The sequence below is a fragment of the Lepidothrix coronata genome, unplaced genomic scaffold, assembly GCF_001604755.1.
Source record: "Lepidothrix coronata isolate B3197 unplaced genomic scaffold, Lepidothrix_coronata-1.0 Scaffold35, whole genome shotgun sequence".
NCBI lineage: Eukaryota > Metazoa > Chordata > Aves > Passeriformes > Pipridae > Lepidothrix > Lepidothrix coronata.
In genome coordinates, this window is record NW_016690215.1 from 2,136,293 (window position 1) to 2,163,983 (window position 27,691).

The 27,691-nt window shown below is 37.4% G+C and overlaps 1 protein-coding gene across 3 annotated transcripts in view; it reads right to left on the minus strand.

Annotated features, from left to right (window-relative positions):
* Positions 1–27,691, minus strand: part of MID1 (midline 1) — a 241,620-nt gene that overhangs the window by 34,592 nt on the left and 179,337 nt on the right. For all 3 annotated transcript variants that reach the window (XM_017812359.1, XM_017812360.1, XM_017812361.1), the window contains exon 3: positions 9,521–9,616. In XM_017812359.1, coding sequence (XP_017667848.1) covers positions 9,521–9,616 — 96 coding nt within the window. The remainder of the gene's footprint in view (positions 1–9,520; positions 9,617–27,691) is intronic.

Sequence of the window (27,691 nt, forward strand, 5' to 3'; positions counted from 1 at the left end):
CTGTTGCACTTCGCCTCAGGAAGTGGTTGTAGTAAAAAAAGAAAAATAGGGGTTCCTCAGATGTCTGATAGGGACCTGGAAACAACAATCCCTCCCAACCAAAAAGGGAGAGCAGGCCAGCTGTTCCCATCTCCACAGCCTCAGAACTGTTTTGGAAGTGTTCTGCTCTCTGTAGAGGCTTCCTTGGCTTTCATCTTCAGAGACCTGAATTAAATTGCAGCTTAGGTCATAAGAAAATGAATGTGGTGGTTTCAAAGTCCCCAGCAGATGTTTGAGAAATCACAGCACTACAGCATGGCTAAAGATTTGAGATTACAGTGGAGCTTCTATGGTTAATTCAAAGGCAAATAGAGTCAGAGGGCTAAAGTCATACCCACAAAAACTTCATCAACTAATATACTGAAGAAAAGGAATTTTTGTAGTGTCTCAGCAGAATTTTCCTTGCAGGAACAAAACTCTCACTCTGAGATTCCTTATGGGTGAGGCAATACTGTCCACAAGTGGAAATCCTCGTGTGTCTTTTTGGCAAATAATCTCTAAATGACAAGCAAAATAAGACACCCTAAATTAGAGGTGGCCTGCTTTTTTAAGAGTACACTGACTGGGACAAATTCATCAAAACCAGAGCAATTTTTATTTACTAGTCCTGCACTGACTATGCAAAGTGAAAGAAAGAAGGTGGTAGAAACAGCCTTATCTTTGGAAACTGAGGTATGCATTTGAGTTTCAGCTTCACGATATAAAAATAGTCTCAATTCCTCAAAAAATAATTTCTTTGTAGCTGTGGATATGCAGGTAAAGAAGAGGTATGAATTTTTCTTTATGCATTTGAGTTGATAGTTATAGAATGACTGTATACTCACAAGAAAACAAAAACATCAGAAAGCAAATGGTAGGATTCCACTCAACAACTGTACATCATCATATACTTCTCTCCAGATTTGAGCCTGAATTCCTTCTGACACCAAGCTCAGAAACTGGGATAAAAAAAATCTAAAGTGATTACATATAATGGTTGGTACCTGTTTATCTAGGAAAACTTTCTTCATTGTCATGTAGATGTGGAACACATTTTCTTGGATTTGAGTCCCTAGATGAATTAAAGGATTATACTCCTCTAAAGACAGAGGTCTATTTTCCTCTGTGTTGTAAAGGGAATAACTTTTCTTCATAGATCCACAATACATTGAAGTAATATTTTAGCATTGTCCATGTTTCATTTATTTAATTAACAGAAATACAAAGGATAATGATTAATGCACATTTATGAAAAAGTTTCTTCTCTTTCTTTTTATGGATGGCTAGGTTGAATGAGGGTCATGAATTCAAACTTCCTTCATTCCATATCCCTGTTTGATATTATGGATTATTCAATTTAGTCTTCTGTAGAGCAAAAGAAACTCTTGGAATATAACTTTTTCAGACTTTGTCTAGTCTATGTGTAAATCTGATTTTATCTATTATGACAAACTGAGCCTTTGGAAATACATGGTATTACTCAGCTTGCCATCTAAACGGATCTTCGACAAATCCTTTATTCTGAAATGGTGCAAAAGAAAAAGAAACGGTCATCTTCCATTTCAAGTGTGCCAGAGGCTTTGTTTTTGTTTGCATTCCACATCTATCTCTAACTAGGAGACCTGTGTTTAGAGGCAGTCTCAGAGCAGGTTAAACAAAGGTCAGTACAAAAATATGCCAGCTTACCCTGGCTACTTAGGAATTGTGTGAATGAAGAATCGATTAGGCCAGGATAGCTTAACCACTTTGGGTCAGGCAGATAAGACTATCTGCCCCAATCTTGACTAAAAGCAAACCCTTTTTAGAAGACTGAAATACTCATATTACTAACTAAAATATTATTTTAAAGTTCTTTGTCTCACTGCACTTTGAAACACATTGTTGAGAAACTAACCAGCAAGATACCTAGCAGTCCTCTAGTGACATTTACAATCTAATCACAAACCAAAACCGAACCAGAAGTTTCATGGAGGAAAAAAAAACCAAACCAACTAATTGTTTTTATACTAATCCCATTAAAAATATAAAAAAAACCCTTGGATGATCTGGAAAGTTCTCATAAAGGTCTACTCCAGAGATGATTATGCTGATATCTGTAAATGCCATCGACTATGCTTGCTTCAATGAAACAAATATTGTTTTTACAAAATACAAATGCAGCATCATATTGGAACTATAGCTGACATTTCTCAGGATAGGAAAGCACAACAGAGAAAGGCATTTATTGTGAGACAAACCATGGTTTCACAACTTGCAAAGGTCTTCCCCATTTTATTTCCTTCTTCAGAAGTTGGTGCAGCCAGGTGGAGCAATGTCTCGGCTGAGCTCACCTGGTTGATGTGGATGTTGCACAGACACAAGGGTAGCAGGTAGAGAAGCACAATGGGGAGGGCAGAAACAGAGGTGGGGAGACTTTTGACATCAATGAGTCTTAAGACCAGATTAAGCTGTTTGTGAAACTAAGCCCTGGGAGGATGTGGGTTTTTAAAGATGCAGGAAAAAGGTGATATTATTAATTTATTTTCATGCATTATTTTTGCCCTTTACGTTAGTCCTTTCTTTGAACCTGAACAACGAAAATACTTTTAAATTCAACAACATTTATTCATTAATTTAATTTTTTACTTTGTTTTCCCTGCTGAAATTAAACCTTTGTTCCAAGCTGAGCAAAATATTCCGCTTGGTACATTTCATTTAGGGTAGAAAAGCAAAAACTATAAAATAATTAATGGAATTCAAAGGACTGCCCACCCTTTAATGAAGATGAAACCAGTGCCCTTGTAACTAATACAGTACTCAAAACTCTCATCCAGGATCCAGGGTCTTTAGCCTTGTGTTTAACATACTCACAAGAGAAACAATACCTTTGTCCTCCTTGTTGCTCTAATTCCTGTTTAGCTATTTATGTTAGGCAGAAAAAGGAAGAACTCATGAGTATTTTGTTCCCATGAAGATAAATGTCTCAGAGATAGAAGGTTCCATAACTTGACAACATTTTGACTAACAAGTTACAGTCTCTGAAGGCAGGCACAAAATATTACTTGCTGCATTAGTTAATCGGTGGTTAAGAGAGAACTAAGCTGCATTTACTAGTCTAAGGACAAAGTTTTGCAAGAATATCAGTTTAACAAAAACCTGAACACATACACATGTATGGATGCGAGACAAAGAGAGAGATGGAGTGAATGGGAACTGGCCACCTTCACAGGCAGTGGCAAGCACTGCTGTTAGTTTATATACAATTTGTGTGACACTTAACCATAATTATTACTCCAATTTACAGATGGTACAAAACGGTTGTAGGTGCAATAATGTATTCCAGCAGGTGCCTAATCTGTACATAAAATGTATGCATAAGTGCTGCAGATCTATGTATATATAGAACCCATTATACTTTTAATTAGTAATTTGCGAAATCAATTTAATAATTCTTTAGGGAAATAGTATTTGACTACTAGGCTACAGTTTACTAGGCATGCAACTTAGGACATCCTTGAATGAATATTCTGTATCGCCATATGTCATGCAGCATGTTTTGTTAGTTTTTATTTCTGAAGTTTCTCTTTTCTAATGCTATATAAATTTAAGACTCTGCCTAAAGCTTACCTGAGATTTCTGTTGAATTAATTCAACTTTTGTGAGAGTGGAATCAAATGTAGAATGAAAGTAATTAGAAATTAAAAGGAGATCATGCCATATATTTCATCAAAATAATGTTAATAGAGAAAGTGTCTCTTGTACCTTCTCTCATTACAAGGAAAAAAAATGCTGTGAACTTCTCCCTAGGGTTTTATGCACATCATGAAGTTTGCTAATTAGTCTCTTATTGAGAGTGAGAACTCCTGACTTCCTTTAAGTGATATTTTTCTATTTCAGAAATCAAAAAATGTCATTTACTTCTAGCACTTAAACGTAGCAAATAAATGTAGGTGCTGAACAAGCATTTTCACATAAATGGAAGATGCTAGGGCAAAAGAAAAAGAAAATTTCAGTGCAGCTACTTTCCAAGTTATCTGCCAAGTTATCACACGCATTTCACAGTGATGGTAAGCACTTATCTAACCCATTGGCCCTGTCCTAAAAATCCCCAGCAAAGCAGATTCCTTATTCCAAACTAGTAGTGGCCACTTTTGTATGACTGAAGGCCATTTGCTGCAGTTCAGTCACCAGAATTTACATACAGGTTTTCCAACTTAATTTTTCCTATTGAGAACTTCTCAGTTTACTTGAGTTTTGGCTAAAATAATCCCAAATCTCAAGGAACGAGTAACATGAAAAATAGTGAAAACAGGATACTCATTGTTTTTTATTGTCACAAAGACTTTTTATTTTTTGAGTGTCCTTAGGGAACCATGATGACACATGAGTTTTGACTTTGCTGTCCCTCAAGTAACAGAAGTGCTGCATGTATCTCATACACAAGCTGATGTAGACATTTTGCTACAAAATTTGAAGGAGCAGTCTCATAGTTGAAGTCTTACCAGAAACTTGAATTTCCATTATTTATAGTGTTACCATTTGGCTCATCTCTTTTTGATCAGTCATACATAAAATGGCCACAGCAGGAAATTTCAGGTGCTGCCACCTTCATCACTTTTGCAATACTGCTGTTACACTGATCTAAAATATATCTAATATGTATGAGTGCTGAGCATCTGTGCCAGTGAAATAAAATGTCTTTCAATGTACTACTTTTTATGCAGGTAGTTATATAACACCCCTTGACACACACAAAACCACTTTTTGGCTGGGAACTTTATGCTGAGATTTAGCCTGAAGATCTTTAGAAGTGAGCTAGAAACTGAGCATTTCCACTACATACAGAAAGGAAAGGATGCAGCAGTTTGAGGGTTACACAGAGGAAAATGCCTTCTCTTCTTCATGAAAGCAAAAATTATTTTGCAGTGGTGTCCAGAATTTGCTTCCTACGATGTTTGGTGAATTGAAAACAAAACAGAACAAAGAGAAAGAGTGAGATACAGATGTTATAAAGCTGTCTACAAGCAAAACCTATTTCCTTTCCCCTCCCCCCTAGATAATTGCTCTAATTTTTCCTCAAGCTGAGTTCAGATTATGTTTCTGCCTAACAGATGACAAGATTCATGACACTGACTGTATAACAGACATTTAATCATATACTTCCTAGAAGAGATGAGAAAAAAATCCAGAAACAAAACTCAAATTGCTTAGAAAAGAAGTAACTGGCATAAGAGACTGATGTTCAAATTTTTTGTTTATGTCAATGAATGCCATGATCTGAAAAACCTCTGCAGGAACCTCACACATTCATAGAATGGAAATTATGACAAAGAAGCAAATTTGCTGTGACATACCGCTTTGTCAGCCAGCGAAATCTGTGACACTAAAACCAAGGGGAGAACCTAAGTGTTTGCAGCATTATATCCTTCCCTGATTCAAGTGGCTAAATCTGGAGCTGCATACAGCTGGAAGAGGCACAGGCAATCAGAGCAGGGTGCAGCCCCCATCTCCTTGAATGTGGTAGGGAGGGTGGCAGTGCTGTGTCACTCACAGGCAGGGGATGTGTGCTAAAGGCCACACTGGGGCCACTTCAGCACGCAGCAGGAGGAAGGGAAACCTGGCAGTGGGTTGGTATGACCACAGGGATGTCACCACCCAAGGATTAACCTATATTGCCATATCCTAAACCTGTCAATCCCAATTTTACAACAGTGTTTTTGGAAGACTAGTCCAAGGCTCCTGCACAAAATTTAAAGGTAAAATTATCCAAGACAGTTTTAAATGCTCTTAAAAAAGTTTTCTACAGATACTATGAGATGTGTGAATGCTGCAGACTAGGAATACAAACAAATATATATCTGCGTTGTGGCCATTTCTGTTCAATTTTCTCAGTCTGTGGAGAAAGCTATAATTTATCCCATGAAACAGTTTATCATTTTATGCAGTCAAGCCTGCTGCCCCTGGGGAGGCAGCTACAGCTGGCTTCCCTACAGAGAGCAGGGAGCAGAGCTGCCTCAGCAGGGCCAACCCAGAGAACTGCCCTGAGTGAGGAGGTGCTCTGCAGAAAGCAGCCTGGCCAAAACCAGGAGAGTGTAGACCTGACATCATCTCCTAGGAAGGAAAACAGAAACTTTCCTGATTAACAGCCTTTGGGGTTTCTGAAAAACCAAGAATTGACAGACAGGATTACAGAGGAAGGGAGAGTGGAAAGACGGAAAAATTAGTGTAAAACAAAAAATATGTTAGGGTTATATCTGAAAGATGAGAAAACCCTGTGTATCAGTGTACACGCAAAGAAACAGAAAGATTTGGGACAGAAAGGACTGTTACAGTCTCTAGCATTCACATTTCAGGGTGTGGTTCCTTTTGAGAAAATGGCATTTTAAAAGTTGTTACCATAAACTATTAGCATAGACTATACACCCATGTTAAGCATGAAATCAGATATTCAGGTATTAAAATTGTTATTATTATTATAAAATGTTTAATATTATCCCTCTGTACATAAAACAGTAAAGAATACAAGTTTGGTTTGATTTATTCACAAAAGTTTTCCTGCTGTTTTGACCAGAACCACTCACAGAATGCAAGAATGGAAGCAGACTTCTTCCGTCGCCCAAGATCAGGATAAATCCCATCATAAATTGATAAACTCCATCTAAAAATAGTTAAGATTTAGGCCTCCATTGCTGTGATGAGAGGCCACCCCAGATCCACCCTCCCCAGTGGCTGGAAGGCATTCAGCTTCCATAACCCACATCACCGATCAGTGCTCACCTGCTCATGTAAGAATAAAGTGAAAATAACTCTTTCATAAAGGAATAAGCATTAGTTTTAAAATACAGAGTGATTGGGATTTGGCCTTTGCTATAAAAGAACTTACTATTGGGAAGGATGTATGGGGATCACTCATCTGCTGTGAAGCTGGTTGCTGGGAAGCCATTGACAGCTCACATTGTTGATGAGAAACAGTGGCTCTGTGACAACATTTGGTTTGGCTGGCAAGGATTAATTTATTCAAAACACACAGAGTCTGTTTGTTGTTCATTTTCAGAAACATCAGCTTCTGCTCCATATCAAAAGCCAAAAAAGACATTCTTTTTTAATTTTTCATGTAATACCGAATTTTTTGGCTTATGACATGACAAAGGCTTAAAAAATGTTACTGTTGATAGCTACAAATAAATGTTAGTTAGCATAACTTTTTCAAGTTTATATATACCTTAATAAAAACTTGGTAACTTTAACACAGGTATAATAATTTCCTTTCCTTCTTTGTTTTTCAGAGTTCAAACTATATGTGAAACTAAAAGCTTTTTTTTTTAATTTAAACTGGTTTTAACCCCCCCAAAATCTAAATCAACATTAAAATTTATCCAAAGTAGGTAAGAAAAATCAAAGTATGTAACAGTAGTTTTTAAACTGTACTACCTATGTTTTTACATGCTTACAAATGTTGTAGAATGTATTTTATATCATTATCTGTAATATATTGTATCAAAAAATGAAAAAGAAAACATTAATACAGTCACTTCTTTTCCTAATATTTTATAGTTTTAAATTTGTAACATTAATGTTTCAACCAATATATTGTTTACTTCATTTGGGTTCCTTGTTTGGGATAAACTTTTATCACAAAGAAGCAAAAAGAAAGAGTGTACTGACTTTTTAAAAATCTATCTAAGCCACAGCGTCCCTAATGCTGGAGATATGCTCATCCTATCTGAGGTTTTCACAGAGCTCTGAGGAGCAGAGATAACTTTAAAGTTTACTCCAACATCCCTACTTGCCAGATTTCCAGCACGGCCAAGGTCCAGGGTTTTGACTGTAGCTCATTTCTTAATATTTAGCTAATTTAAATGCTAATTAGACTAATTTGATGAATAAAACATGGTAGGAATTCATTAGCAACTTTGCTGCTATTGCTTTACGTCTACAGAGAAATTTTCTACAACAGGACTCCAGGGACAGTAGCGCATCTGTTACCAGTTGAACAAGTTGGATTCTTTGTAATACTAAACCTTAGAGTTGGTAATATATTGCAGAACTGCAGAGAAGATGGAGGAGCAATTTTAAATTTTGCAAATCTAGCACATCCTGGACATAGGCCATCACTGAAGAAGAGGCCTTATGCTGTCCTGAGCCCATTTGCTCTGAGATTTATATACAGAGGAAGAAAATGTGCCTTATCTCTGTCTCACATTACCTACTAGAGTCGTTCCAGTTGTTCTGCCTGGTGTTATTGGTGCCTATACAAAGAAATTAAATCATTCACCTCATGGTTGATACTGTGATAAGACTTTAATGGTTTTATTGAGCTCCATGAAATTAGTGAGGCTCCACAGCTGTGGAGCAGATATGAAAATTGATAAGACAGTGTCTTTGGAAGAATAGTTGGTTGGTTGGCTCTGTTTGTTTGTCTGGTTTGGTTTGGTGTTTTTTTGTTGTTGTCTTGGTTTTGTTTGCTTTGCTTTTTTTGGGTGAGCTTTTTTGTCTCTTTTTTTTTTTTAATGCAGCATGTGCCATTAGTGGCACTTGAGGATGTGGTTTAGCAGTGAAATGGCAGTGCTGGGTTAACTCAGTCTTAAGATGTATTTCCCACCCTTAGGAATTCTAAGATTCTATGATTACCACACTCAACAAGGTACTTAAGCAGAAGCCAAATTTTTAAGATGTGACTTTGAATCTATTTAAAAATAAAAGTTGCTTTTGGGTTTAATTAGATTGCTGAATTTTAGTTTGAAAAAAAAAAGACAGAAAATAAGAAGCCCTATGGAGAAATTCCATGGCAAAAAGTAAAAAGAAAAGTTTTGCTAAACAAGAACCTGTTTTGGACACTCTTCTCTTCCTGTGTCCACTCCCATGGCTGAATTATTATGTCCATAGGGACATCTAGAAAATCCCCCAGATATCTGGGAAATATAGGTTCAGATCTCTGCATACTGAAGATTTTCTGTGATACTTAGAGTGGAATATGTAAGTGAAGGAACTCAAAGGTCTGTAAGCACCTGTCTTCTCTGGAAGATAAATATATTTCATGTATGACTTCTGATGCCATATATGTATTTAGATAGTTAATTCTGATTTAAAAAAAAAAACAAAACAACAAAACAGTGGCTAATAGAAATCTAAATGTAGTTGTGGATCTGCGTGTTCCTATTTCTTTGCCTTAATTTTCTTCCTGTAAATATTGCTATGAATCACAAAGAACCCAAAAAAATAAACATGTTACAGATAATAGGTGATGTGCTCAAGTGCACTAGTGGTGAAGGCCATATTAACATACCATAATAAAAACAGAACAGGAAGGAATGTAAAGGAGGTCATCTGTATTGATAATACCATTTATCAGTGAAAAAGCTTCAAGTCAATTTGCCACTGTTTTAATTCAGTTCTGCACTTGTTTGTTTTAGTTTTTTTGTGGTTTGTTTGTTTGTTTGCTTTTGTTTAAACTTTTGCTCCTGAATACTAGGAGTGAATGTAATTAGGTTTATAACCACTTCAAACAGAGTTCAGTACTTACTTCTACATGCTGACAGGTCTGAATGAGTTTCGCCAGAAGAGTTTCCAGCTCAGTATTCCTCTTAATAAGGTTGGTGAGGTTACTCTCCAGATTTTGCTGTAAAAAAGAAAGGAACACATTAGCATTTCAAAGAATTTAATGTTTAGGTAAATATTTGAAAAATCTAATTATACAGGTATGAACATGAGACACTCATTTTGGTATATTCCATTACATGTGTGATTAGATTAAATGTTTTGTCTGTGCGAGACAAGAGAGAAGAAAAGTTCAAGATAAGAATGAGTGCTAGAAAACAGACTTTCCAAGGACCCACTAAAAACTAGATCAAGCAATTAGTTTTAGTCAGGAGGAAAAAAAAAGACAAGTAAGGAGAAGACCAGGAAAAGTTAAACATTTCCCCAAAAGAAGTGGCTTATTTTGACTGAGAACATTTTTGACTCCTTATTTCCTGCTCTCAGTCTAACATATGAATTTAAAAGCCAGCTGCTAACTGAGGTCTCTGAGCACATGCCCCTTTGGAACTGTACTTATAAGGACCAGTAGACAGGTCAGCACTTTTTTCTTGGGATTTGCAGTACTGTAGGGGGTCGATATAATTGATTTAATCCCCTAGTTCAGCAGTTATGTTTTTTAATCAATTCTAAAGAAAAGCTTCCTTTCTACACAGAAGAATGAAGTATCTGCTCACAGATTGTGCCTTCACTAACTGTTCTTTAGAGGGAACTTGTGGCTGGTGTCTGGTTTTATCAACTGATCATGGCTGCCATAAATATCTTCAGCCATGGGAGAAAGAGAACTTTCCAGCTAATGGATCTGAAGCTGCATCCTGGCTCTCTGCAGTTGCACATGAGATTGAGATCTAGCAACTAATGTTTCAGCCTCCTACAGAAAGGAAACCCAGGCATGTGAGGAGCAGGTCTGTGATGGCTGTGACCCACGCCCTGGTCTGGCTGCCTTGGGACCAGGACTTTACTGTGCATCCTGGAACTTGCAGCTACTAACTATTCACTTTTTACTACACATCCTGAGATAACTGCTGTTTTACATGAAATTTCAGCTTCTGGAAGCACATGGGCATGGAAAGGTCTGTGTTTTTGCAAAAACTGCAAAGTTTCCAGAGATGAAAAGGTCTGGTAAATATAATTGAAGTATATTAAAAAAATCAAGCCATTAAAAAGAGTTCTGACTCTAAACATTCATTTATGTCAGTAACTTCAGGGCAGTGTATTTAATTTTTACATAACTGGAGACTTCTAGCATGACAAGCTATTTCTTATTCACCTATATAAGTGTGTGAGACTAGTCACTTGCTTAGTATTCCTGACAAGCTGACAGTCTCTGACTTTTAAGTGTACTTTGTCCTCCAAGCAGTCCCTGACACCTAGGAAGTATTGAACAAGAATACCAGAAGTGGGCCCGTGTTTTCCTCCCAACAAGGGCTGTAGTGTCTCTGCAGAGCCTTCATTCATTTCAACCCTCCTCATCTTTTATTAATGGGTTTCTTTTCTTCATACTACTACTTTCCCTCCTATGTATCTATTCTATCATTTCAATGCCTGCAGCTACCAGTAACTCATCTGACTTCTATCATCCTCCCCACAACGACCACCTCCATACACGCATTTAGTGCATTTAGTGTGTGTGTGTTTTTTCTTGTGCTGTTACTCACTGCCAATTTCATGATCTTTTAAAACACTTTGTTCCTTGCCCTCCCTTTCTGCAGCTGTGCAGTTTTCTTACTCTTTCTTGCATATGGCTACAAACAAATGAAGATGGCAATGTTTCATTGCTGAATCATATGTATTTTGGCATTTACCAGGGCTGATGCTGTAAGCACTAGAGAAGCAGTCAGTTCTGTTCCATTAAGGAAAGAACAAGATTGTGATGGTTTTACATATATGACCCTTCCGAGAAGGGTGGTGGCTGTTTGAAACACATAATGTTGGCATTTTCTTCCCAGCACAGTTATGCATATTGTGTATCACTGGTTGTAAAAATACCTTTTACACTACATTTATTTTATAGCCCATTAAAACAAAGAGTAACAAGAATAGGCATCCTTACTGAACTGTTTGAGCTGTATCTTAGATTTCCATAAGCTGTACTGTGAACAATCTTAATTGCAAAGGCATGTTTGCTGTGCTGTCAGATGTCCCTTTGTAGGGCTGAGACTCATGCAAAGTCAAAATACCATATATAGTTACAGTATCAGATAACATTTGTCTTTAAAAAACATTTCCTTAAGATGATCCAAATGTGCAAATAGTCTTGAAATTTTATTTATATAACTTAATATTATATATTAATTTTGTACAGTTATGGAACATTGCAGTGATTTTAGATAACTGAAAGTCAGTGATCTTCAACTAAGGCCATTAATACCTGAAAATTCAGTATTTTGCTCTGAAACAGAAATGTATTGACCCATAGATTATATACAGATTATTATATTCATGATATTTTCAGATCCTGGATATAATAATCTATATTCCTGAATACATATCCTGGATAAAGAACAAAATCTTAGAATAAATTTCCTATCCACTGAATATAAACATAAACCCATATATATTATTATGGCTTCACACAGTCTCTTGATATCCTCTGCATTTTCTGACTATGAAAATGGAAGATAACTGTAATAAGTGAATAGCCTTAGAAAGACTGGAGTTTCCATGCTCTAGCTCCTTGAACTTTGTAATTTTTTATCTGGAACAAATGGAATTTTGTTTCCATGCAAGGGACTGGGTTTTTTTAAGTCAAGAATGATCAGAATTTTGTTAAACTTCTGTTAAGAGCAGTTTATATTAATGCTTTACAAGATAACAAGAACCTGGTGTTGCTTACTGAAATTAATTAATCTTTCCAGTTTCCCTAGGCCAGTACTGAATGGCTGCTCTTAAAAGTGGCCTGACTTGAAAGTCTTTAAGGTCATTAAACATGATCAATTCTTGCAGCATGTTTATGCAGGTTTTCTCTTGTCAGTATCTTCCTCCAGTACTTTCCCCTATTTTATTCCTATACAGACCATGGTACCACTTTGGCTACCATATGACAGTAGGTACCAGAAGCAGAATTTGAGCTCTGCCCTCTGTCTTTACTCTACATAGGGGAACACAGAAAAAGCCTGAATTTTAAATTTCAGAAGCAGAAGTTTGCTCACAGACTTTCTAAAATGCTGCAACCTCATTTCACATCTGCACCTGGAACTTCCTTGGTTGTGCAAAACCACAATGCTAGATTTGGAGCTCTGGCCATCTTGGAAAATTGATCCAGTTGATGTAGGCCAGAATTCCTGAGAGAGTGAATTGTAACCAGGTTTTAAGTCTGAAGAAAGTGTGCTCTCACATTATGATGAGTACGTGTGAAAATACATGTGAATAATCTTATTCAAAATATTCTTCCCACCTAACCTTCTACTGCTGTTCTGTTAGGTGAAGTGAACCAAATTACAATTGTATTTCTGGAAATGTTCTAGGTAAATTGTAATTTCTTAAACATTTGCACCTGCCTCTCCTTATCTTTTTTTTTTGTCAGTTGCTAATTTTCATTGTTATCTGTCTATTAAAAACTGATGTAGAAACACTGGGGTTGTTTTTATTTAAAGAAGCACCATAGTTGCTGTGCATTTGCTCTGTGGACAGGCTTCACGCATGTTAACTCAGTAGAGGCAAACTGCTCTCAAAAAGCAAAAGCAAGGCTGAATGCTTCCTGACTTACCAATGCAGAACTAGCCCAGGATCTTGACATTCCATGCATGCTTTGAAACTGTTTTTACAACATCCAGTGTAAAGTGAAAAGAATGCTTACTGTCCATTTAGCATGGTCTGACAACTATACAATATAAATATTCCTATAATCTTGGGAAAAATCTGAGTAGATGAAATCACAGACATGTAATTGAAAAAGACAGTTAAGGATAGTGTTTCATTTTGACTCTTCATGCCTATAAAATGATATGATCCAGGGACTAGAGTTTAAGTTGGAAAAATTAATGCCAAAAATTAGAGGAAGGCAACTCAGGACTGATCACATTTTTAAGCGGCTGTCTAGCTCACACTCAAATAATGATCATGTTGCAGTAATGATTGCGTGAGGCTTGTGCCCTGATTGAAGTGGGAGGTCAGACTAGATGATCATAGTGGTCTCTTCTGGCCTTTAAATCTATCAGTCTATGAAAACCAAATGTGAACCCATGCCCTTTGCCAAATTAACAGTCTCACGCAAAGCATTGCTTGTCTAAAATTGGAAGGTAGCACAAACAGATAGTCCTAAGCTACTATATGGACTGGAAATACTGTCAAAATAAATTAATGTAAGATTCTAAAGAAGAAAAATGCTGAGTTGTGTGCTCCTGCCTTACATCACAGCAGATAAAACAATAACATCCCCGAGAACATCTTCTCAGAAGCATTTTTCTGCTCCATAAAACTCTCTATTCAAAAGGCCACAAAATAAAACATAGCTATCAGCTACACTGAGATTTTAAATTCCATTTGAAATAAAGCAACCGTATTTTTCTAATTAAAATATTATTGTTCCTGCCATTGGTAAATATAAGTATTCATTTGAATTTTTGGCTCACTGCTTACTGGAAAGATGTGAGAACTGGTCTACTGAAACTGCAGCATATGCTAAGACTCACACACTGTAGGATAGTATATGTAACAACAGCCTTGATCACCACTTACATTGAATCCATCATGATCAAAGCCTTTCAGCAGCAAACACTGACTGCAGTTTGCGTTTCCTTGATCCTGGTGTAAAACTGACTGGAGTAAGGCGTATTTTGTGACTACCTCCTGGTTTAAAGAAGAAAACAACTTTGCACACTGGAAATTAAATTTAGTAATAATATACGTTTCTTGAGAACCACAGCCACCCTTCCATCACCTCTTTACAAATGGTCAAATTTAAACAAAGCTTATGTATTTTCCAGTCGAGTTGGTTAAAGTTTATAAACAAAAGCCACACAGTTACACTGCAGTAAAACAGAGATGAGAAATAAAACACTGTAAAGCAGAAATGTGATTACACCCTAACTTACTCAAGCTAGCAAGGTAACCAGAGTGGTGTTGACATGGTAGATCAGTCTTTAGTATATGCAGGCTGGCTAGAGATCATAAATATACGCCCTGTCACTAACACAGTCCATTCAACCACATCTTCACTGAGACTATTTTTCCTCCTAGCTTGAAGGCATTATGCTTGCCTGTGCTCCAGTTACATTTCCACCTCGTCGTGATGACATACCCCACAAACTAGTCCTGTTGCCCCCAGGACTTGCGTCTTATCTATTAAAAAAGTTGCCAATCAAATCTGGAATAACTGCCAAAATATCAATTATGGTTTTCAGCCAGGTTTTGGGTGTATGTGAGTTTAATGTTTTCTTTGGTGTTGTTTATTTAAATGGACATGTCACATGCACATGGAAAAACTTGAGCTAATTTTTATTCTATGTAATTGTCCCGAAATAGGTGACTACTCTTCTGCAGGATACATGTGATTGAAATGCATGTATTTCTCCAGCCAGGGAATGGTAACATTTGCAGTTAATAGGAATGATTGACCTCAAGTCTCAAATGTACAGAGCTTGACAACTGCGCTCCATATTTCTATGTGTAAAGAAATAACAGCTATCAACAGTGTTGATACACTCCTGGGGACTAAGATATTTATCTCAAGTGATTATAGTATATCACAAGGAAAGACCCATGAGATACTACATTGTTAAGTAACTGTCCAGGACTATTTTTATTAAAAGTGCAATGAAAATATCTGCATTTGAAGCCACTATGACTTCAATGGTGTGAATTATGTTGTGTCTATTTTTATATTTCATAGGAATGTCACTTAATTTTTTATTAACCTCTATTTAATACAGGGCATTGTGGAAACTAAAGGAAATCCAAGCATTTCAAATTCTTGACCACATAAAATCTGAGAAGGCAATATTCTAGGAAAAACCGCCAATTGCACTCTTGTGTCTCTGGAAAGCCATGTCCTCAAATACACCAATGGTCCTTGCCACTTGTAGCCACAGCTCTGCCCTCTGATTTAACTATACTCGTCAGTCTTTTAGACTTCCTTCACTGTTCTTCTCTTTTCCTTGGAGCACAAGAGAAATTTCATAACTGGGGCCTTTGAGGAAAAAGAAAAGGACAAGAAATATACATACGGTACACTATAGCAAAAGTTTTCCACTGATGTGTACTGTAAGGCTTCAGAAAGAAACAATATATATTCTTAAAAACTATTCTGCCCATAATAGGGACTGTGGTTACCAGGAACACAGGCCAATGAAACTTACATTGCTTAGTTATTTTCCTTATTGTAATGGAAGGACATACAAAAATGAAATTAAAATTACATTTTCTTTTAAACAGGCATTCAAATGTTATAAGAACTTTGTTCCAGTTTAGGAAGTGACAAAACTGACTATATAGGACAAGCGTTTTTTTAGAGATTCCCATTTCAATTAACCAAGATATCCAAATGTTAACTTGACTGGGATATGGGGGGTTTTTTCAGTCCTATTTTTAATTAATCAAAGAAGGACCAGAATATTAATCAGGAATCTAGGATCAAGAAAGAATAGGTTTAGCATCTGAGCAAATTAAAAGCAAAAATGTATCTTGGACTGATATGTGAGTTAATAAAGGTTTACAAAAGTGTAGATATATTTGAGGCCACAATATATTAGATTTTTTTTTCCTTCAATGAAGGAGTCAAACTGGAAGCTGAAGTGTTAAAGGAACATAACAAATACCAAACACCTTGCATTTAAAGCATGTCGTTAAAGACTTATTGTGGAGAGTTAGAGGGTTTATAAGCTCCTGCTTTTCCCCGTGGGCTAATCCAATGCAATGAAGGGGGTTAAGGAGAACTTGAACTATTGCACAGCTGTTCTGCAGCATCCTACATCTAATTCCAACCTCCCAGGACATGGAATGTACTTAAAAACAGGAATTCAACATGAGTTCCTGCTCATGAGATGCATAGTGTAATCTTGCACAAGCCAGATCTGGGAAGTATTCATTCCAAAAACTGAAATTTTAAGTTTTCACAAAGCTAATGACAGACATCTATATGAAAAGAAAGTAAAAAGATTATCTAAAGAACCACAATTTATGCAGTGTTACTGAAGTCCTGGTTTCTACAGATGTCTGCCTAAACATTTTTGAAAGCTTGTATTTATTTAAGAGGTTTTATTGTGGAAAAAAATCTGGTTTTAATCAGTCAATACATGTTACTGCATTTTGCGGTTGAAAAATTCTATCTTATCTAAGCAGGTATGTGTAAAAACAATTCAGTATTATGCAAAACTGGCAGGTTAGAAAGGACAGCTAGATAGGTAAGGAGTAGAGAAGGTCAACGTGGTGATTTGGTCTGTATAAGGTAACAGACTGGTGAAGCTGCCACAAACCTAATTCAGCTCTTTCTGCTGGCTTGTAATAAAGCTGACACTTGAGGGCAGCTGCACCCATCTGTATTTATGTTTCTCAGCGTAGCAAACAGACCGCTATAGCTTGCTCTCCTGAGGATATTAATTGTCCATCCAGAGAATGAAGCTGTGAGTCCATCTCCTGTGCAGTTCCGCTATAGGGAGGAAACAGGTGCATCTGTGAGCACAGAATATTCCCAGCTGTTGCCCTGGTGGTGTATTAGGAGCCATATAGGCACCATCAGTAAGCCCAAGTGAAGCCAGAGAACAGCAACTTTTTCAGAAAATGCCAATCCCACTGTCAAATGGCATGGTTCATGAAGCAAGTGTCAACCACTAGTCAACCAGAAAACCCAATTCTGACATAGGGTGAATTATACTAAACCAAGCACCACTTAAAATTGTGTTTTATGGGGAGTTGTTTTTTATGTTTATAAACTCTCCAAAATTTTGCCAATAAGTACACCATGAGCTAATTCTTCCACTCTGGAGTGCTCTGGTTTTGCGTCACTGAAGTCATTGGTGGCTCTGCCTTTTCCTTGCAGTGAAAAGGCTCCAGCTGGGAGAGGTTACTCATCTTAAAAAAGTTGGCATCTGTCCAGTTTAGTGCTCATTCTGTCACATGCTCACTGCCTTGCTGCCCATGGTTAGAGCTTGGTCTGGGCAGAAGCGGGAATCTCCCTGTGTTTTCTTCTCCTCATTTGCTCTATTTCCTTTTCGGTAAACTAAAACCATCTACTAGATTGAGTAAATGCCCTGAAATAAGTTTGGTAGGGGAACTTGACTTCTCCACAGTCTTCAAGTTTAGATAAAAGTTTAAGTACTTTTTGGAAAAGAAGGCTTAAACATTCATCTAAAATACTTGTCAACCTGGTCCAATAATATAATTTATCAGTATTTTCCTATACAAAACTTTTGACCAAGGATCAGATCTCACATTAAGGAGTTACTAAAATAATCAGCCTTGACTCAGATTCCATCTACAGAGCTGGTATTATATTTAAACCTTTGACTTTATAAGTTCCTATGGAAAAACCAGAAAACGTTAAATAATCTTAGTATAATTACATACTTAGGGACTTATTAAAACAACGTGACGGTGGTGAGCTGAACTTAAACTAAATAGTGAGCATAAATTGCAAGGTATAGATCATGATTTGGAAGCAGATTTTATTTCATATTTCTCTCATAGTCAGGTGAAGTTTCTGTTCTGACCTGCCAATATTTCACCAGAGATCAACTCAAGATTTCAAATTCACTAACTAACAACAACAAAAAGAAACCAAACCAAACCTAAAAAAAGACAAAACCCAAACAAAAAGAGCAACAACCTCTCCACAAATTTTAGCTGGAAAACTAAAAGGTCTGAGTATACTTTAAATACTGATACACTGGAAAATGAACCATGACTAGTACAGGACTTCATTTTTGCCTTGTATTTTGCAACTGATAAATGAAAGAAAAGCATACCAAGAAGATAGTCATCAGTCAGAAGTACCATCCTCTCCCATTTAATGTAAAACACTAACAGCTTTTCCTTCTCTTACCTCAGCAGTGTATCCGACTCCGTTCTCAGACATCCTAATCTCTCTCACTACTCTTATTTACAAAACGTGTTCATAATTTGCCCCTTTTTTTTCTACTCATGCTGTGATCTGTCCAGCTGCTGCTACAATGTGCCCCTCACTTCCTGCTAGATTTTATGAACCTGAGTTGAACTCAGTTGCTGGCTCTTGCTTTGCTCGCAGTGCATGGTGCCAAGAGTTTCTGTGAGGAAGGTCTGAAAGTAACTTGGATGCTCAAGAAAATGCTCAGGGGGTGAGGGATGCATGCTACAGCCAGAGGAGCACCTGAAGAAATAAATTCTGTCCTTCCCCTGCTAAAACACTATTTTTCAGTCCCTTCTGCAGTGCACATTCACAAAGACTAAAATGCAATAGTCAATTCAATGACACATTATTTTTCAACAGCCCTTGACAATGTATTTGCAATAATTGAAAAAACCAACAAGCAAAAGCAAACATCCCATGTAGAAGTCACGGCACACTTGGGTATTTCACTTATTTCAACACTGCAGATGATCACAGATGTATTTTATTTTACTCATGAACTAATCAATTAGTATGAACTAATGAATTGTTCATGTGAGTATGAACAATTGCATGAGAATACTTCTAAGTAGTGAATTTTAGCTCAGAAAAGCATGATTGCAAGCGCTTTTGTAATTTATTTTTACTATGTTCCTATGATCATAAATCACTTGCAGCATGTCAAACAATAAACATAAATCACTTCATCAGTAGCTGAGATCATCAGGAGTTGAGATCCCATATATACTGAACATTATTTTCTATTTTTTTTTATTTCTGATTACACACAGTTTGAAAGGTAAAACTGGGGTAAAACTTCTGTCAGTTAAGAATCAGTGGATTGTGAGAAAATATTCCTGGTACTGTCACAGAATTCTGGTCTCACAAGACATTTAAAATACACATTAAAATATAAAAATTATGCTGTAGTAAGATGATAGATCAGATCGTATGAAATCAAAGGATGTTTTTTGGAAAAAAGTGCAAATAGAAGTCCAGATATGTGCACCTGTAAGATTTCAAACTCACACTGTTCAAGTATGTGCTTATCTATCCCTGGTTGGGTGCAAAGACCAGGGAACAAGAGGCTGGAGCAGAGTGCTGCAGAAAGGGACCTGGGGGTCATGGTCAACAGCAAGTTGAATATGAGTCAGCAGTGCCCTGGCAGCCAGAAGGGCCAACCATACCTTAGGGGGCATCAGGCAAAGCATCGCCAGCCAGTCAAGGGAGGGGATTGTCCCACTGCACTGGGGCAGCCTCACCTTGAATACTGTGTGCAGTTTTGGGCACAGCCATATCAGGAAGATACTAAGCTATTGGAGAGTGTCCAAAGGAGGGCAACGAAGATGGTGATGGGTCTTGAGGGGAAGCCGTATGAGGAGCAGCTGAGGGCACTTGCTTTGTTCAACCTTGAGAAGAGAAGGCTGAGGGGAGACCACATTGAAGTCGACAGCTTCCTAGGGAGGGGAAGAGAAGGTGCAGGCACTGATCTCTGGTTACTCTGTGGTGACCATTGATAGGATGGAGGGAATGGCCTGAAGTTGTGTCAGGGGAGGTTTAGGTTGGATATTAGAAAAAGGTTCTTCACCCAGAGGGTGGCTGGGTGCTGGAACAGGCTTCCTTAGGAAGTGGTCACAGCACCAAGCCTGACAGAGTTCAAGAAGTGTTTGGACAATGCTCTCAGGCACATGGTGTGACTCTTGGGACGTCCTGCACAGGGTCAGGAGTTGGCCTTGATGATCCTTGCGGGTCCCTTCCAACTCAGCATATTCTGTGATTATATGATCTTCAAATGATTTACAAAGAATTTAAGATTCTTTCACCTTATCTAGTCCAGCATATCTAAACTAAGGATGCAGAACCAAGTTCATCTTACATGGTCTGCTGATCGTCTTCACATCAGGTGAGCTAACAGTAGCAAAACGTAGAATCAGCCTGCCTGAACCCTCCCGTATAGCTTTGCCTACTTTTCTGTAGCCATTTAATATGACAGGCATTCAGGTAATGAAAAATAAATGACCTCACATTTTGGTGAAAAAACCAGCAATTTAGATAGATGTGCAAATCCAATTATTCCTGAAGAAAGAGAGGGGGAGATCTTAACATTTCATTTGACACATTTACATAATGGGATCAATTTATACGGACTTCCTCCAGACAAATTATTAATTTGATTTATGACAGCCTTTGAAGTTTTCCTACTATCAAGGCTAGCAAACTTATTCTGCTGAAAACATAAGACAATGCTGATTATATAAGTATGTTTTTCATGGCACTTTGGAAAGATAAAAAACTTTAAAGAACATGGAAGTCTTAATTTGAGGCCTTCAATTAATTCAGTTAGATTTTGATCTCAGGCAAAGTTTTCTTTGGAGAAAAGACAAGGACTTGATTTATCCAGTGCATTACTTGGGGTCTGAATTTTCTACATCCATTGTTTCCGAGAGCTGGGCCTAAAGACTTTGTGAGAAATACCTTCTCTTTACCCATACAAAACATACACAAACAAGCATGCATTTACATAGGTACTCATACATGCTCTGTAATATGAAAAAAATTAGTTATGCAATGTGCAAGTGGTGTAGAGAGAGACCACTGAGTATTCTCTGGTATTTTTGTGCATGGTCAACAATGGCATTTTGAGGTTACACTATACTGATTGAGTCCTGACTTCATACAAGGCAGCTTTTAAAACACCCCATGACTATTTAGCTCTTTAATATCCTTTTTTCTTTTCATTGACTGAAGAGTTGGATCCCTTCTCCCTGGAGAACTGAAGACTCAGGGAGCCTCATCACAGTATCCCTGTACTTAAAGGGCGCCTGCAAAGCATAGCGTCTCTTCACAAGCAGTCACATGGAGAAGACAAAGAGCAATGGGTACAAGTTGCACTGAGACATTTCACCTCAATGTAAGAAAGATAGTTTTTACAGTGGGAACTATCATTTAATATAAGAGCCTCCCCAGGGACATGGGACAGTCCTCATCACTGGGGGTCTTCAAGATGCAATTGGACAGATAGCGTACATAACTTCATCTAGGCTCCCTTCCACATGCAAGGTTGAAACAGATCATCATTTGAGGTCTCTTCCAAATTGCAGGGTTCTATGATTGGTGGTTTATTAACCATTTTTATTAGTTAAAGGGCTGCACCTATAACTGAATTATTCTTTTAAGTATGGCTCTGTGTGCATGTGCGTGTGGATGGGTGCACATGTGCACGGGTGTGTTTTAGCAAGTACTCCAGTGAAACCAACCTACAGGTTAGCTTGGCCTCTTATTCTAGCTCACTGAGCTCCATGGCTGTATTTTGAGCCGACTGGCCAAGTTGATACTATTTCAATTATGGAACTCTTTCCTGATTTTGAGCACTAGAGGGTCATTAACAGTCAAGAGTTATGTACAGGAGAGGAGAACTGAGATCTCTCTAATTCCTATTGGCCTGGTCCACTCCTTCCTGTATCTCCAGAAGTTTGGAAGACAAATCCTGGGAACACTTATGAACCCTCAGGATGTCAGGCTCCCCCAGACTGAGAGCCTTCTATTCCTCAGTACTGCACGTGAGTCTGTTTGCCCTCTGCATAAACACGCAAGTCTGTGAGATGGCCAAGAAAGTAATTGTGCAAATAGCTGAGGAGGTGCCAGGAGAACTACACCATATATTGCCTGTGCAACTATGTTGAGAGAGGTTCTATTTTCCAAATTGTTCTTACATTATGACAGGAAAAGCAAGTTGGTTTTGGTAAACCTTTCACTTTGTTGTAACTGTTCATGCAGGAGATGGGAATTACATTTTGGAAATTGCATATTCTAGATAATATTGAATATCGAAATGACAGGTCCATTAGCTTCCATTTTTTTCATTTTTTTCTGCCAGAGTGGTTTCTATTGCATACACAGTGTAAAACTAGCTTTTATTCAGGATTTTTTAATTAATAAGGAATTTATTTTACTTTATAATTCAATATCTCAGGGGTCTTTTTGTTTTTGCATTAATGCATTTATTCCCAAAGCTAACAGCAACTCAAATCTTCCACTGTCTTTGTTTCCATAGTAACCACCTTATTTTGACTGAAAGAAACAAATGACACACCAAATACATGAGGCCCTAAAATGCTTTAAATTACTCATTCAAATAATTAAAAAAATTGATAAAACAAATTTTCTTAATAGAGATAAAACAGTAATAATGCATACTTTGTACTTTCCCTATATGAATTTCAATTACTTTTACAAAAGAAAAACTTTATGATCCTTATTTTACAGATTATTCAGTTTCCCTAAGATAAAATGCCTTTAATAAAAAATGCATTGAAGGCTACACTGGTTTTTCTGCTGAGACAGTGGGCTTTGAATGAGATTCACCAGAAGCCAGTAAAGTTAAGGAGATCCCTCTCATCATGGATATCATGTGCTGGTAACACATAATTGTTCAGGCAAGTTATCTGGGTGCTCAAGATAATGATTATTACTTTGTTGTCAGAGTGGTATCAATTATTTCTCAAACAACATATACATGATTACTGATGACAGCAAAAGCAATGCCTCAAAGAAGCCTAGGTCTGGCATAACACAGGCATGTTGCCCTTGCCACAGTCCAGTGATCAAAATGAAAACTTACTGGATCAACACTCCCAATTCAGACTTCTAAAACTAGCAGCTTAGAAACATTTTACAAAAAAAATCATCTTGCTGCTGAATGTAATTTTGGAACTGCGTATCTGGAAAAAGGAGATTTCAGTACTTCCTGATGGGTTTGTCCAGACCTTTAAGGTTGTCCATTCCCATTACTAAACATGTGCTGTTGTATGTCTCCAGTGTATGACACTAGCTCCTGGGCACTTTTCAAAGTAAATAGAAGTCTGGTTTGTTTCATCTGGCAGAGTTCCCTACAGGTAACCTCAGAAATGTCTTAGGTACAAATGAAATTTTTACATTAAAAATGCATTTGTGACTAAGGGTCAAACAACAAGCACAAAAATCAAATGCGAATGAAAGAAAAGAGAATCACAGTAAAAGTAACAGATTTAATAGCACAACTTGTTGATTTTCTTTAAGGAAACACTGTATTTGGAAATACAGCTCTTAACCCTGATAATTGCAGAATAGGCCCCACAGATCCTGTGGACAATGAGCTGACCATGTGCTCTCACAGCAAAAGTGGCTGTTGTCACCTTGAAAGCATTCAAATACCGAAGAGGTTGCCCGAAGAGGTTGCTCAAAGGGGCTGTGGAGTTCTATCCTTTAAGACAATCAAAATAGTTAGTCCCTAAGCAACCTGCCCTCGTTTTGCAAGGGGTTGACTAGATACTTCCAGAGGTCTCTTCCAAACTAAATTATTCTGTAATTCTCTAATTAAGATGCTTATCTTCATACATCATAAATTTTACTAAAACCGTGAAAATCTGTAGATAAATAGTTGAGACTTAGATAACTTTTATATAAAGAACTTAATGAAATATATTTTTAGAAGCTTTCATATACACTATTTTTTGTTTCAGCAGAGCTATGAGACCTAGAACATCCCAATATGAAGTAAGGTAATGTGCTTTCCATAAAAGTACAAGGAACTATTAAATACCCATGAATTTAAGATTTTATTTTTTCAAGGAGACATATTTTGGAAAAATCAATTTTAGGATTTTGATAAGCCTATTAATTTATCATATGTGACTAATATACTCATCATAATAGTACATAAGTGTCAACTTTTTGTACATTTGACTGCACTATTTAAAGTATGTTGTAAGCCGTGAGTGAATAATATGGCCATATAGCTTTTTCTATTCACTTCCTTTAAATTATTCTTTGAATTCTTACCTTCTGCACAATATCAACTTTTAGTGAATAAAATTTCTGGGTAATGTACAGTTAGAGAAACATTACGTCTTTCCTGCTTCACCTGGAATCTTTGACAAAGAGCAAGACTGCAGCTTGTTAAGGGATGTTTTCTGTTTTCAATGCAATTGTGAGAGATAGCAAATAAAACAGAACAGAGATTCCAAGGCATCTTCAGCCTTTACTATTTCATGTACTCTACTAGATAGAGAAATCTGATTTATTTTCCTCCCTTCAGCATTGGTTGGGCACTCCAAACAAGGGTGGAAAAATTGCCACTCTTTTTTCAGGTCTTAGTCTGCCAGCACGTGGCATCAGGCACTTGTGGTTTAGTGCTCCCGGGCTGCGCTAACAGGCATGGAAGTTTCAAAGCGCTTTGAATTAAAAACCCATCAATGGAGAGAACAGATTCAGACCTGCTTTTAACTGCTTTTACATTTGCTTTCTTGATGTGAAAGCTGTAGGGCAAAAGAAAGAAAAAGCCTTAAAATGTGTATGGATTGCTTTACGTAGAGGTACGAATGAAACTAACAGAATTTACTCCTATACAGTTATAGAAAACTGTAAAGAAAGAACCACCTAAGTGAATTACACATCCTTATATAAAACTTCTGCCTACTTCTCAGTTTTACCATAATAGCCTGGCTGTCCTGTTTTTCTCTGTCCCATTAAATATCGCTTTTTTTTTCAGTCAAGCTGAAGCGAAATCCTTAAATCTTTTGAGGCTATGCAGTCCTAATTAGGACATCCTATAGAAATACAATTTAAAAAAAGATTGGAGAAAGGGGAAAGAATAGTATATAATACTTTGTATTGAAATAATGTCCCAATTAAATAAAAATGCAAGCTAAATATTTCACGCTCTTCGTTTTTCCCTAGAGGTCTTGCATAAGGCTAAAAGCATTTTCAGTTTAGTCCCACAGAATAAAAAATTTGTGTGCTATTCTGCATCAGAGCTGTAATTAGTCATTTTGATACTAACAATGGAGTTTATAATTTCACACCAGGCTGATCATCACTTGAAACCATTTCTTTCAGCTCAGTACATCCCCTGTTAATTGGAATGTTTTGCTAGTGGTGTGTTGCCATTAAGATACAGTCATGTCATTATGGCCATTAGGCTCAACCTCTTCTCTTGAATACAACCCAGGAAACAGCCATCTGGAATACATGCCTATGGGTAGCTGGATTCAGATATACTAATGGCTGTCTTCTTGGTCCACTGCAAGCTTTAGGTGAAATAAAGGAATTAGTTTGCAAAATGTTGCAGTCTCTCTTGCACATGAGGTCAGATTCTGCAATTACTGTGGTCATATCTGGACTTAGAAAGCTGAGAATTTATAATGTCTGCCTGCAGCAAGTTTTTAAAAGTAGAAGTTTCACTATACACAAAGGGCTAAATCCAGCCAATAGTAGAATGCTAAGAATCAGATGATTTCCAAAGATGTAGCTCAGTTCATAATTTATCCTCAAGTATTTAGAACATATTTCAGACTTTTTAAAGCTGTTGCTCATATCAACGATTGTAGTTTCACCTATGATTATGTGTATTTGACATTTCCCATTATTAGATCCTTATTTCAAATACAGAAATGTCAAACTTCAGTTATATCAGATTAAATTTTCCAGTTATAATATTTCCTTGGCCTGATTTTATTTAATTTCCATTTTTATGCAAATGCCAGATAAAACCACCAGCTAATTTTACAAAACAAGTTACAGAAAATAGGCTGCCATTAATGATGAAAAGTCTTGCTCTGCTGTTTCAGTGCTTTGAAAGCTGGACTTAAATTTGGCAGGACAGGTTTATGTGCCAGGTATATGTCGTTTTGCCTTTAGCTGTCAGTCCTTCTAAATTCAGGTAAGATCTGGAAAAACTGTTCATCACAGTTTTGCAACTAAAAATTCTGAAAACTGTCAATGCTAGTTGAGCTCCAGACTCCCAGTTGACCAGATGGCATGTGTACCATCCTGGTACAGCTCAGGGCTACTAAAACTAAATTATAATATCCTTGTAATGACTTCTCCCACCTGATGACCTAAGGCAGGGTCATATTCCAGGTCTAAAAGGAAAGAGAATTTGTCTCTCCTGTACCCCAGTTGCCCTCCCATGAGGACCCACTAGTTAATGCAGAGAAGTTCAACTGAAAATTGAAATGAAGCAAGCGCCATATGTTAGAGACAGAGAAAGGATTATGATAAAGACAAGGAATCAGGTGGACTAGCAATGGATAAAAAAATGCTCCTGGTGAGGCTTGATTGGAAGGTGATGCTGGGAAGAAATGGGGATGGATAGCTGGAAAACAGAGCGAGCAAGGGACACTTAGAAAAAGGGTACTGAGACTGGGAGTTGGGTGAACTGGAAGCCCCTCTGGAAGTACAGCCAGACAAGAGAGCCTCAAATGAGAGGGTAAAACAGCAGGGTAGATACTGGAAATTATAACCCCAGGAATGAAAAAGGAGCAGAGATGGTGGAAGATAAGGTGATGGGAGGAAGAAACAGAGCAGAAGAAGGACCAGGGGACAGTCAGCATAGTTAGATGAGAATATACAAATGGGAATTACTGTGTTGAGGAAACAGCTGGGAAAATAAAGCCTTGCAGGGCAGATCCACTAGGGAAAGAGACCAGGAAGGGCAGAGCCCTGAGCAGAATAGTGGTCTGTGGCATGGCAGGAGCTTACCGAATATAGATGAGCATCCATGGAGGTCCAAGCAGTCTGGGAACCAAAGGAGAAGGTTTAGAATAAATACAGATGTAGAGGCAGGGAAATATTAATCTTGGGACACGGATGCTGAGCATGTACAACCGGAAAAGGATTTGAACAGGCAAGGAGACTGAGACTGGGTGTCAGGAAAGGGGAAGACCAGGTGAAAGGAAAGAAGATGGGAATTAGAAATTAGTCTGCCTCAGAGAAAGAGCCCTCTGGATGAATAATTCTGCAAGACTTTGTGCGGGCTTATTTGACGGAGAAAAACATCAGCACCAGATAGCCTTCTTATAAATCTCAAATGATCCCTATGATATCAGCTATATTTTCCAATTTAGCAAAATATTTCCATCTGCCAGCAGAAATGCAATCATATATTACAACAGAATCACATAAACGAGACCAATAGAGACAACATTCTCATTTTTATTGTTTCTCAGAATTCTTTTTTGCAACCTTGAGAATGCTTCTTGCATGCCAAATGTGAGAAGTAAAAACCAGAAGCAGTCCAATGGTTGTCTTTGGAAATACTGCTCTTTTGTAGGCACTTAAAAAGGCAAACATCAAAGGATCCTCTACTATTCTAAACTA